Consider the following 12,986-nt stretch of genomic DNA (forward strand, 5'->3'; position numbering starts at 1 on the left):
CAAATAAACAAAACCTTTACAGCTTTGTATGGTCACACATTTAGCATTCATTGGTCCATAAGCACTCCTCACGGCGACATGAAAACACTGTTATAAGACACCGACATTGAATTCTAGCATCGGCATCTCAACGTTGCACTGACGTCACAAATGTACCATCCATTCTAACAGTTTCATTGCAAATCAAAATAGTCACATGCAATGATTGAAAAAAATTACATTACCTCATGTCACATAGAAAGTAAGCGAAAAGTTCCATCATTTAGAAATAAGTACTCTTCAGAGATTTGTCTCTCTCTTTTTTTTTTTTTTTTTTTTAAGTCCTAGACATTCTTTCAACAGCGTTGTTGGTCTCATTTGGGTTGTAAACATTAGTTACAGTGCCTAGCTTCATTCACCTGGCTGGCTGTGTAGCGTCTCTCAAGAGAATTGGTCAATCAATACTATCAATCAACTGATCGAGAGGAATTGGTCAGTAGTCAATCAATCGTACAAGGAATTTGTCATGGAAGGACATGATAGTCTTTGGGCTCAGTTAGGGGCAACAGGACACCAGTGAGGAGAACAGACTGAACAGTAGATCTATATAAGACACCCTGAGAATCACAACTACGTCTCTTTCATCTGTCATTCCTTCTTCCTATCCTCTCTCTTCCTCTATCTCTTCTTCTACGGAACGATCATAGTCAGGTGGGCGTGGCCTCGGCAGGAAGATGGTTGGTTGGTAGGTTGGTTTGTTGTGGCGGAAGCCGGTTGCCGTGCAACTGGCTCCTCTGTGGTTGGCATGGAGACAGGTTAAGGTGGATTCTGACCTGGTAAGGTAGTGTGCAGCACATACAGTAGTATGAACAGTAGAATGTAATATGCAGCTCTGGGGAAAAATACATGAATTTAAAATGGACTGAAATGACAATGAAGAAAAAAAAAACAAGAACAAGTGTGCCTCATGCAGATTAAAGGGTCAGTTCATTGAAAATATTTTCTTACATAGTGGTATCTAGTCATGCAGATAGCTTTAGTTTTATCTGCCGAGGTTTTTGTGATGCCTGTCTCTGTCAAAATCCCAAAGAAATTTATTTTTTTGGTGCACAAAACGTTGAAAAAATAGCTTGGAACTACCTTCTATAGACAAAATAGTCCATATGAAAACTGCTCTCAGTGAAGTCTAAGGTTTATCCACTTTTTTAATACTTTGAGCACCACAAAATCAATTCCATTCACCTGCATTGTATTGGGATGGAGACAAAAAATCTTAGGAGACAATTATCTCAAATATCAAAACAATCTGCATGGCTTGGTACCACAAGAAGAATTTGATAATATGGGTGAACTGACCCTAAAGAAATCAAATAACTTGAGGTATACTTGTTTTTTTAAAGCAACTTAAGGAGCGCTTAGTTCCATTTGCAAACACTTAATAATCTCAAAGGTGAAAACACCACAAATTAGTAAAACAAAACCAAGCGCACCTCAAGTTTAAACACTTAAAATGCCATTCTAGATACATATTAATCCCCAGATCTGTCAGCATGTAACAGTAGATTGTGACAGTAGTATGTTATTGATGGAGAACATCACATGGGGCTGACGTGGTGTGCAGCAAAGGATGGCGCAGGGGAAGGCGGTAGTGGTGGACAGTGATTGGTTGATTTGGTTGGTTTGGTGACTGAAGGGGTTATGGACAGTCGAGTTGAGTCAGATCACATGATGAGGGTTTGCAGCTATAACGTCAGGAGGTTCCATCAGGAGGTATGGAAGCCTGACAGGTTTTAGCTTTTGGTGGACACTGGACAGAACACCCACCCGAACCCTTCCCTCACAGAGCCAGCTAGCACGCGCACACACACACACATACACACACACACACACACACACACACACACACACACATGCACGCACAACAGACAGACACAGGGACACACATACACTCACCCTCATTTACCATATTTTGCATAGACACACACAAGTAAACACATAGATTTAACACACGCACACACACACACACACATATACACGCACTCATGACAAACACACATCTGCTCCCACATTTGACACAAACCCACACACACACACACACACACACACATCTTGCCCCACACAAACACACATTCTTGCCCACCCCCAGACTTGCGATGTGTTACTGTGATGATGCAGAGTGTGGTGGAAGGTGAAGAATAAGACAACGGAAGACAGGTGATGCTAAAATGAACATTTATAATGACTGCTGTTGCTGTCGCAAAATAAGAATCCTTAAAAAAAGACCTCATATATATTAGCACTAGATTGCCCACTTCACTGGTAATCCACAAGTCAAGAAACACAACTCACTAGGTTTTTTTTCTCTTTACAAACACAATGCTACAATTACATTAAATATTCAATACTCTTTAAGTCAGTTAATGAATGTTGTTAAAAGCAACCACTAAAATACTAAAAATAAAAACAAAACAATAATAATATTAATTCACCTTTTTCCAGTCGTTCCCTTTTTCTTGTTGCGTTGTTATTTATTAATAGTATCATAATAATAATAGTCTGAGAAATAAATAGCTCATGTGGTGTTCTCAGGGCAATGGGGCAGGCAGCATAAATCAAGAGTGGAGCTCAGAGCAATGTGATGAAATGGTGGAGTCTAATCTCACGCAGTCACTTAAATACTTTCAAAATGTCTCTGATGTAGAGGCGAAATATGGAGATATGCCACAAGTTTGGTTCTGCAGGCGCCAGGATGGTTGGGCGGCACCTGCAGAGGTTAATCATCTCTCTAAACTATCATTCTATGTTATGTAAACTAGGACTGTATTGCACAAAAGTTAGCAGCTCAGCTTCCTCGTTTTGTAGCCCGGGAGGAGCTTAGTTTCTTTTGTTTTGTTTTTTTTTTTGTTTGTTCTTTTTTTTAAATGTATTTTGTTCTGTCCACCTCCCTGGGTTTTTTTTTTCTCAACCTAGAGGAGCCGAGTCGAGCCGTTTTCCACGATGATATGTCTCTAACACGACCAAGCATTTTCAATAACTATGGCTTGATGATAAAAGATACTAGTGCCACTACAACTCACTGTTAGGAAAACATCAACAAATGTACAAAAACAAGCCTACGTTGAGAATGGCTCGGACTACTTCTCAAGGTTAGTATTATTATTCGATGAGCACAGTTATCTAAAGAGTTTGCTAGCCAACATGGAAGCTAAATAGCGAATACAGTAGGTAAATCAACACTAATAACAACAGCACAGGTTAACACAGTAGAACTAGCATAGCCGATTATACAGGCAGACCTAACTATTGGATACAGAGAATGAAAAGTGTAAATGATCGTCTACCGCGTCCACTAGTTCCTCATTATGCTGCCGGCCCCTTTCTGCTCAACACTTCTCTCTTTACAGCTCGGCAAAAATCTGACAAAAATATTTACAATGAGAGAGAAAAAAAATGAAATTGTGGAGAAACAGTTGTTTAGTGTTTTTTTTTCCTTTTTTTTTTTGTTTGTCTGCATTTCTTTTTTTTGGATGTTTTTTTTTTTTATTCCTTTCATATGTTGTTTTTTTTTTTTTTGTTCTTTTTTCGACTTATATCTCAGAGAATTGTCCCCAATGATGAGCAACAAACAAACAAACAAAAAAATCCAATCATATCAGCTAGCATTGCACAGTCTCAGAGAGGTTTTGGGGATGGAATGGAGAGTTATCGTCCAAACAGTTGGATGAACACAGAAGGGGGGTAGGAGGAGGAGGAAGAAGGTCAATAAAGTTCATGAGGGTGTGAAAGTTCAAAAAGTTCAAGAAGACAGAGGATGGCTGCGCAGCTGACGGTGCGTAAACACTCCCCACACCACCGCGCGGTGGCGGTGCGTGTGTCGGCGTGCGTGGTTTGGATGTTAAACGACAACAAAAAAAATCATCATTAGAAAATGGAGTTTTTGAATCTTTCCCATCGAGAAAAATCAAATGGAGCGAGAGCGAGAGAGAGGGGGAAGGGGGAAGGGGGGGGAGGGAGAGGGGAAGGGGGATAGAGAGAGAGAAAAGGTGAGGGGGGGTAGGGGGGGGAGGAGGGGAGAAAGAGGGGGAGGTGAGGAGAGTGAAAGGTGCCCCCAACACTATGGCACACAATCAATGAAGTCCCACAGGCTGAAGAGATGACAGAATTAGGAAAGCAGCTGGCATGAGCGGTAGGGCTTTTTTAGGTAGGTTGAGAGGCAGGACAGTAGGTAGGTAGCCAACCTGCAGAGGGGTTAATCCTTGTCGGGTTTAGCTCTGTGGGGGGTGGTGAGGAGGAGGAGGAGGAGGTGGTGGTGGTGGGGGGCAAGGTGCTGTTCAGTTGAGGCGTCATGAGCGACATCATGTTATGAGGGCGGAGCATGCTGGCTTCATGGGTGCTTCCAGGATGGATGTCCGACACACAAGAACAACTCAAAGAAACGCTTGGAATGGTAGTTGTTGTTGTTGGTTTTTGTCTTTTTTTTTTTTTTTTTTTTTGTTTTTTTGTTTTGTTTTTTTTTTGCTCTCTGTTCTATTTTGGCACTCGATAGAAGAGACTTGTGGGAGGCGGAGGAGGAAAGTGTGTGTATGTTTGGGCGAGGAGGAGGAGTGGGCAGTGAAAGTGCAAAAAAGAGGGCATGGAAGAGTGTGTGTGTGTATGTGTGTGTGTGTGTGTGTGTGTGTGTGTGTGTGTGTGTGTGGGAGTGGTAAACAGGCTACACACAGAAATGGCATTTTGTTATAACTGGTCTAGGTTAGACAGAGCATATAGTACAAATCAAAAACCAGGAAAAAAAAAAAATCAACAGAGAACGAGAAGAAGGAACAGAAAAACAGTGATATGACAAATGCAGTCTACAGTTGCTGGTGCTTCGATGGGGCCCGAGTTGGGGAAGGAAGGAGGGTGGTTTTGGGGGGGGGGGGGGGGGTAAAAAGGAAGAGCGGGGTCCCATAATATGTCTTAGATAGAGGGTGTTTGATAGAGGTGGGAGGGGGTCAGTGGTGGGTGTGGGCGAGAGTAGGATCGAGTTTGTGGAGGTGAGTGGGGCAGTGGCGGTGGAGGGGAGGGGCAGAAAAAACAAGGTCTGAGGACTATGTCGAAGAGCCACACACCCACTGAGAAGCAATGAGCTCACCTGGTTGGCAGGTGAGAGTAAAGTTTGCATTCCTCTAAACATCACAACAAAATAAAACAAAACAACAACAAAAGAAGAAAGCCGGCTACGTCGCAACACAAACACCAACAGCACGGAGCTGGCCTAAAGCAGACAAACTCAGAGAGCGGGAGAGAGAGAGAGAGAGAGAGAGAGAGAGAGAGAGAGGAGCATGCAACATCTAAATACACTGCTGAATAAACACCTACAGTAAGGCTACACATCTACAGTAGTCTCGCACACTGACCCCCACCTCAGCTCGGCCTGCCATGCACAGTAACAGCAGAGAGTTTAGTGCAAACATGTCGCTAGGAGCAGTAATGGAAATTTTTGATTTTTTTTCTTCCTTATGAGGAGTTTTGTAGGAAGCGGGCCATTTCCCATGACAACATCTGTTAGGATACAAAACATGACCGCACTGATAATACTCTGATTTCTGAGTTGTAATACAGAAGAGAGAATGAGAGAGGTGGGCCAACTTTGGCAAAACGTCTTTTTTTTTTTTTTTTTTTTTTGACATTGAAGCCAATAAAGGAACTAATTGAACTGAACTGGAAAAATAGAGAGACAGAGAGAGAGAGAGAGAGAGAGAGAGAGCGGGATCAGGATTCAAAACATTATCACTTTGAAAACACACTGGCAATGTTCAGTGTTGTTCTCTCCCAGAGATCAGAGCCCTGGATTGCATATTAAGGGAGTCAAAACACAATCTGTCCCAAATTCTGCAGAGAGGCACACGAGGGAGACTGAGAGTGTTGCAGACAGACTTGTGTGTGTGTGTGTGTGCAGGTTCATAGGGGGATATGTGAGTGAGGGGAGTTTGTTCTCTCTTTCTCTCTTGCTCCCTGTATCATATTTGAGGTCAATAAGGTGCATATCAACGACAAGACAAGCCAGAGCTCAGAGCGGGGGGGGGAGGGAGGAGGGGAAGGGGGGGATAAAAAGACAGACAACAGAGTTATACTGAGAGCTCGACACAGCACGTCGAGGGTTAGTAATGTTAGAGTACAAAAACACACAAAAACACACGTAAGCCTCTACTGCACGTCAATGGTCAGAGGAGTGATATGCAAACTTATGCAGAGGTGAGTACATTCATGGACAATCTCAGTCTTCATTTGAATGAAAATGTTATACTGTTTTTTTTTTTTTTGTTTGTTTTTTTTTTCCACTGTCTAAAGTTAAGTAGCAACTGATAAATTTTTAGTACAAGCTTGCTCAGCAAGTAGCAAAATAGTCTTAGGTTTGTTCAAGAGTTTTGTTCGTATCCCTCTGAGGATGGTTAGACAACTTGATGACAAAATACTCATTCTGTTGTAACGTCAAAATCAAACATTTTGTTCACCTGTGGCCGGTGGACCAGGACTCGACGCATCGGTCGCATCGAAAAAACGACGAACATTTGAACGTGTGTAAAACAATATCAAAATGCTCTACCCTTATCGGCATGCAAAGATTTGTTTCTGAAAATGAACGACACACACTGTCTAATTTTTTTTTTTTTTGTCACTTCTTTTTTGTTTCTTTGATTTTTTTCCTTTTTTTGTCCACGCTTCACTTTGATATCATGCAATATATACGTGCAAAAAAGATAACATCTATTTCCACAAAATACATTTTCATTGTAACTATAAAAGGCTGTATTTAAGAATGCTATCTAGTCACATTTTTTAGCATTATTATGCTAACCTATCGCTATATTGATTCATCTAGCCCCAGAGTCATAGTGCTGTTGCATTCTGGGAAGTGTAGTTCCCAGAGGACTAGCTAACACTTGGCTAACATGGCGGTTCCTTCCTCTTGTGCAGGAACAAAGAGGGCTTAAACAAACTGCTATACTGAGGCGCTTTGACCGTTTAGTCTACGTAGATCTTAAAAACTGTCACAGGGACTACTCCCTTCCTATGTAAATTATAAATATGGTTCATTTGGCACTTTTCACATTTTCGTAATATAAAAGTATGTCTGCTCTTATCTAATGTGGTTTAAATCAACACATTTACAGTTTCACTCTGTGAAGACCTATTTTGGCACAGGTTTAACTTGTTCAGGTTAGAATTACACTATTATTTACTTATTGTCAGCTTATAACAGAGTATTACACTGCCACTTGCCACTAGCCTCTCCAGCTAAAGGACAGATTCGATATGTTTTAACCTTGTATTTTTAGTACATCAGTTATAATTAAATAGCAGCATTTTCCACAAATTAAAAAATTTTTACTCGTGTAAACCTATTCAACATCTACAGGTAAATCCAAAAGCTCCTACGGCAGACAGAATAAAGGACACGACAAGACAACATGCCACTACATGTATTGCTTCCAGTACTCATCACATTATAGCTTGATCCCCTAACATTAAGATAAGAGAAGAGATTGGCGAGATTGGCTGCTGTGTAAAAGACAAATTAAAAAAAATCTGAGATTCTATAAGGTTTAACTGATGAGATGAAAAAGAAATCTGTCCCATATTAATCAACTCAACTGGCACCTATATCAGGAATTGTGATGCAGTTTATCCACTGTAAAGGTACTGTGCTGCATCCAAAGTAATGATGAAAGGTTTCCAGGAAGAAACATACTAAAAACTATTCGAGTTATGGTAACGAATCTGCACCTTTTGGATATCCATAGAGATAAAAAAAGCAGGTTTGATCTTCCTAATGGAGTAAAATTGGATGCAATAAGGCTGTAACTCTTACAGACGGCTTGTTTTGTCCGACTAACAGTCCAAAACAAAAAGATATTCAATTTACAATGATATATAAAACAGAGAAAAGCAGCAAATCCTCACATTTAAGAGGTTGAAACCGGTTATCTAACAATCATTTAAACAGTAGCCCCGCCTGCTCTAAACTGATACAACAAGCACCAGAATAAAATGGAGAATCAGTTACTTAATGCACACAGCACAGTACAGTTCTACAGTGGAACAAAAGCACACTATCTCTAAGGTTTCTGCCACAAAATATCAAACATAAATCCAGTCAAACCCCTGTCAGTGACAAAATATACCCTCACGATATGTGTATGTTTTTGTGCAGCAAGGTATTCTAAATTAACATGTTTTTTCCTCTTTACCATAAATTAAAACGCACTGATCCAAATCACAGATAAGAGTGTTTGTGCACTGTGCCCTGCCAGCCTCAACTATGACTTCCTCTGCAGGTGTGGTCGTTTCTAGATGGCACGAGACCCTTCGGTGGTGGTTGCATCAGGGGCGTCTCCGAGCCTCAGCCGCCCGAGGAGGCACAGAGAAGAGAGACTCAATCTGTGGTGTTTTTCAGGGCAAGCAGCAGACATGCATTGATCGTAACACCAGACATAGTCACCCATGGAGCGATGTGGTAGGAAGAGAGGGGGTGTCAGGATGGGAGTGCACTGGAGGACTGAGGACGGGTGGGAGGGAGGGTGAGGAGAGTGTGGATGGTGTTAGATGGGAGTAAAGAAGCCTCCTTACCAAGCTGTGGAGATAAACCCTCACTGGCGCTCCAACAGAGAGTGACACATTCGATAGCACAGTGGAGGATTTTTGGGTCGGATTGGTTTCAAAAGAATCAAAAAGTCTGTTTGATTTTTTTTTTATCTTAGAGGAGTTCCCTCCCCTCACCAGGCTGTTTAGGTTCAATAAATCAAATGCACCCCCTCCTCATTTTTTTTTGGCATTTGACATTCCGTCACACTTCAACTCCTGTTGGACTCAAATATCTGTCCAGAGATTTGCCCATTGGATATACAGTACATTATCAATTTTGAACTGTTTATGAAAAAGACACAGCTGCGATAGAAAAGTGAATTTGGAATTTGTTCCAGTCTCTTTAATCTGATACTGGACACCTAACACTCCCCCAACATCCAGCCATCTAATTACAAAACACTTTTCCAGGACAACAGGTAAGTAGAATCTAATTGATCTCAACTCGTGACCTCAATTGATTGATCCTCTTCATCGACCTAGTCTCTTTCTCCTCCTTCAGTATTCAGATATGACGTGCATTTCTGGTGAAGTTCTTCATATGCATTCTACATATATTTCATATATGTGTAAAAATTTTTTTTTTTTTCCCTGCCATACAAAAACCATCCAATCGCAATGCCGTCTACAGCACACATCCCTGACCTCATAGGCAGAGAGAACCGTTCCCTCGCTTCACAGTGCATTAAGACAAAAAAAAAAATTCAGTGTACTCCGATTGTAAAAAAAAAAAAAAAAAAAAAAAAAAAATTAACACGACACAAACATGAAAATTAACAACAAAAGAAACAACAGCATCTTCAGCAGCCTCCTGGGTCTACAGTGGGCAGTAAACCTGTTGCCACGGGAGACCTGCAGTTTGCCAGAGGCAGAAACGAGCTCAACTCCCTGGACGTATGGTGAAAAATCTCTCATCCTCATCGGCAGTCGGACGGTGGCTTGATAAGGGCAAAGATCAGTGAGGCTGTTTATCTCCTTTACTGATATGCACGCTGCCTTAAAATAGCAAATCTAGCGAGGCACGCAGATTCAGCAGTGGACCCTGGACAAACGACGTTCCCTCGTCATGTTTCAGTGTTTCCTCTTACTCAATGTTTGCATTTCTCAGTAGTATGTTGTGTGTCTTAAGTGCTATTGCTTGATCTAGTCTGTGGTTCGCGTTCATCTAAAGGATTTGTAAGACCACAGGCTGAGCAGCAGCAGTTCATTTGAGAGCTAGTCTCACTTCAATTCAATTATTCATTTCGGTTACAATTTTTAGGCAAACTGTAACAGGGCATTTACTACAATATAGTACAGCAGGGATATTTTGGAGCATGAGCTGGATAGCCAAGCATGATAACCAGGCATTTAAGGTTAATATAGCTGCTAAGACGCTGCACTGCAGCCTGTGGTGTGAGTGGTTCAGAGATATTTTCTTGCTAATCTAGAGGTCTCACTGCAGTCTGCATCATAGATATGGTGAATTCCCTTTTCTAGCACCAAATATGGCATCATAGTGTTTTGATTCAGTGTTTATGTGCGTTTGCATGTGTGTGTGTGTGTGTAAATGGGTTCCCTGTCCTGCTCTTTGACTGGATATATAAGGTGATCCTTCACTCTAATGACCTTAATGCCTGGGGCGGCTTTCTTACTGGACTTAAATAAGACATATATTACACTATGTGACATTACTATTCATCTTCAATCCATTTAAATTAAAACAAAAGATTTAAATCAAAAATAGTCTCATTTACATTCATGTCAACCTGAATTCACAGATTAAAAAAAAAAAAAACAAAAACAAACTGAGCTTTTTATGGGTGAACTCATTAATAAATAATGACGATGGTGATGATTCCTATCGTAATAATCATGACAATATCATTAATTGAATTATCACAGCAGACTGCAAAAAAAAATGCCACAGATCCTGTGTGTTTGCCGCAGCTTGCACAGTATCACTCTCGTCGTTTCTAGGTTTCGCACTACGTGAGGTCATCAGCGTGCACCTCGGCATTCTATCTCAGAAACTAGAGCCGCGTATAGGGGGGGAAGGGGGGGGTGGGTTGGGGGGCGCTACATGCCGTAACACCCCTGCGGCACTGCACTGCTTGTGGGATACATCACAGGGTACACAGGGCGGTGGGGATGTGCGAATGAAGAAACGCCCAGCTGATTCTCTCCAACCCGCACTCCTCCCCAATGTCACCTCACCCTTCCTCGATCACCCAGAAAGCGGGGGGAGGAGGGGGGAAGTGAGGTCATCGGCGGGTGGGGTAGGGGGGTGGGGTGTGAGGGGGGGGGGAGTGAATAAAAGGTGTTGGAGGGAGTTGAGGACGTTTCTTCTCTCACACACCAGGCTGAAAGTTTGCAGTCTTGCTTATTATAAAACCCTTGTAAAAGGGGGGAGGGGCAGGGCAGGGGACAAGTAGTGAGGGGGGGAGGGGGGCTTTGGGGGGGAGAGGGGGCGGAGGGGCAGATCAAAACTGTAAGAAAAACAAAAACCCTACAGGAGGGTGATGGGTGTGGGCTGCAGGGGGAGGGAGGGGTAAGGGTTGTTTTCATAAGGGATTTTGGAGTTGGGGGTTGGAGGGTTGTACCCTGTAAACACCAACCCTCCCCCTGCGCCGATGCCCTTCCCTCCCTCCCCCTACTTCCTGTAGCCTCTCAGGCAGTCGGCCTGTCTACATGGCATTCAGCTTTGTCCACACAATACACAAACAAACAAACAGACAGCTTAATTTACTAACAAAACAAAACAAAACAAAAACAATAAAACAAAAGAATAAAAAATCCCAAAAGGTCAAGACGTTAAGTAATAAAACCTTATTTACATTTTACACATTTTTTTCTTGGTTTTTCAGCGTGATAACTCGCTCCTCTCCCTCCTCGTCTTCTCAGCACATTTTTGCTTCGCGTCAAAACTTTTTTTTTTTTAATAGAGAATACTGAAAACACGCAGAAGAAAACGGCGCGGACGATTCCTTCCGACATTCTTGCTCTCCTCTCCTTTTTCCATTCTCACTCTCACTTTTTTTTATACTCCTCCCCCAAGCCCCCACTCTTATTTTTCCCTCTTTTCCTCCTCGTTTCTCATTGGCTGTCAGGTTTAGCCCACCTTCTGTGGGTTGGTGGCGCGTACCCCCTGCTCGTAGGTGATTCGCTGACTGATCAGGTACTGTGCAGCCTGCGTGGCGGCCTGGGAACCCGTGATGGTCACCTTCCTGTTCCGAGTTCCGGGGATGAACTCGCCCTTCTTGGAGATCTGGATCCTGGCGCCGGTCAGCTCCTGGTACTCCACTAGCGTCTTCCCGCCTTTCCCCAAGATGGCTCCCACTAGGTTTTCTGGCACGGCGATCTCAACCACTTCCTTCGCTCCTTCTGCTAGCTTCTCTGTGGCCAGTAGTGATGACGCCACCAGTGGTGATGCGGCGCTTAAGTAGCCATTGGTGGCCCCTGTAGCGGCAGCCAGGGATCCAAGGGAGAAGCCTCCAAGACCGGCTGCTGGGTGAGCTGCACTGGTGGATGCATCACTGGCGTAGGATGCTAACAAGTTAGCTGCGGCAGCTGCTGCAGGGTTAGCATTAGCTGCTACAGCGGCTAGCACTCCTGAGGCTGCAGCGGGGTTCAGCCCCAGGCCCAGGGAGTTGGTGTTGTAGCCATAGCTGGCCAGAGTGTTGAGGGCGGAGGTGATGGCGAGCAGGTCGTTTCCAGACAGGCTGGACATGGTGGTCGGGAAGGCTCCGACCCCAGCCAGGCCGGCCTGCCCGAGCAGAGAGGAAGCTGTGGCTGCTGCAGCTGCTGCCGCGGCTGGCATGACCTCGGTGGAGTTGGCGTACGGGGAGCCGGTGGGGTTGGAGTTAGCGACAGGGCCTGTGATGTTGGAGTAGGAGATGTTGAGGCAGGAGGAGCTCTGAGGGTCCTCCTGGATCTTCTGGACGATGATCTCTACAGCTTTGCGGTTCTGCTCCGGCTCGCCACTGATGGTGACCACGCGCTCCTGCAGGTTGATCCCCTCTGGCTTTTGGGATAGCTGGACCCACGCCCCGGACTGCTCCATCACTGCCTTGACTGTGGCTCCACCTTTACCAATGATCAGCCCTGCTGTGCTGTTGGGGACGATCAGCTTTGCCTGTGTTGGAGGAACAGAAGAGAAACAAAAATTCATAAGTTATTGCTCTGTGACAGATATTCTAATATGATAACTAGACAAACCAGGAACGGACATTAACAGTGGGCTACTGTAAGATCTGATGGTAAAATACAGTATTTTCATTTTCGCTGCGGCAGTAATGGAGGGACAGAAGCCACATGCAACGATCCACATCATATAATCATTGTTCATCCTCCGTTCTGCAATAGAGCTACATTTGTGCATCTGGTTACCAAACTAGTAGCTA

The 12,986-nt window shown here is 43.5% G+C and overlaps 1 protein-coding gene and 1 long non-coding RNA gene across 2 annotated transcripts in view; one reads left to right on the top strand and one right to left on the bottom strand.

Annotated features, from left to right (window-relative positions):
* LOC122983884 overlaps nucleotides 1-12,986 on the top strand; it is a 108,773-nt gene that overhangs the window by 94,822 nt on the left and 965 nt on the right. The window lies entirely within an intron of this gene.
* nova2 (NOVA alternative splicing regulator 2) overlaps nucleotides 11,066-12,986 on the bottom strand; it is an 80,377-nt gene continuing 78,456 nt past the window's right edge. Inside the window, exon 5 of the mRNA XM_044354056.1 lies at nucleotides 11,066-12,718. Coding sequence (XP_044209991.1) covers nucleotides 11,696-12,718 — 1,023 coding nt within the window. The 3' untranslated portion in view covers nucleotides 11,066-11,695. The remainder of the gene's footprint in view (nucleotides 12,719-12,986) is intronic.

The sequence above is a fragment of the Thunnus albacares genome, chromosome 6, assembly GCF_914725855.1.
Source record: "Thunnus albacares chromosome 6, fThuAlb1.1, whole genome shotgun sequence".
Classification (NCBI taxonomy): domain Eukaryota; kingdom Metazoa; phylum Chordata; class Actinopteri; order Scombriformes; family Scombridae; genus Thunnus; species Thunnus albacares.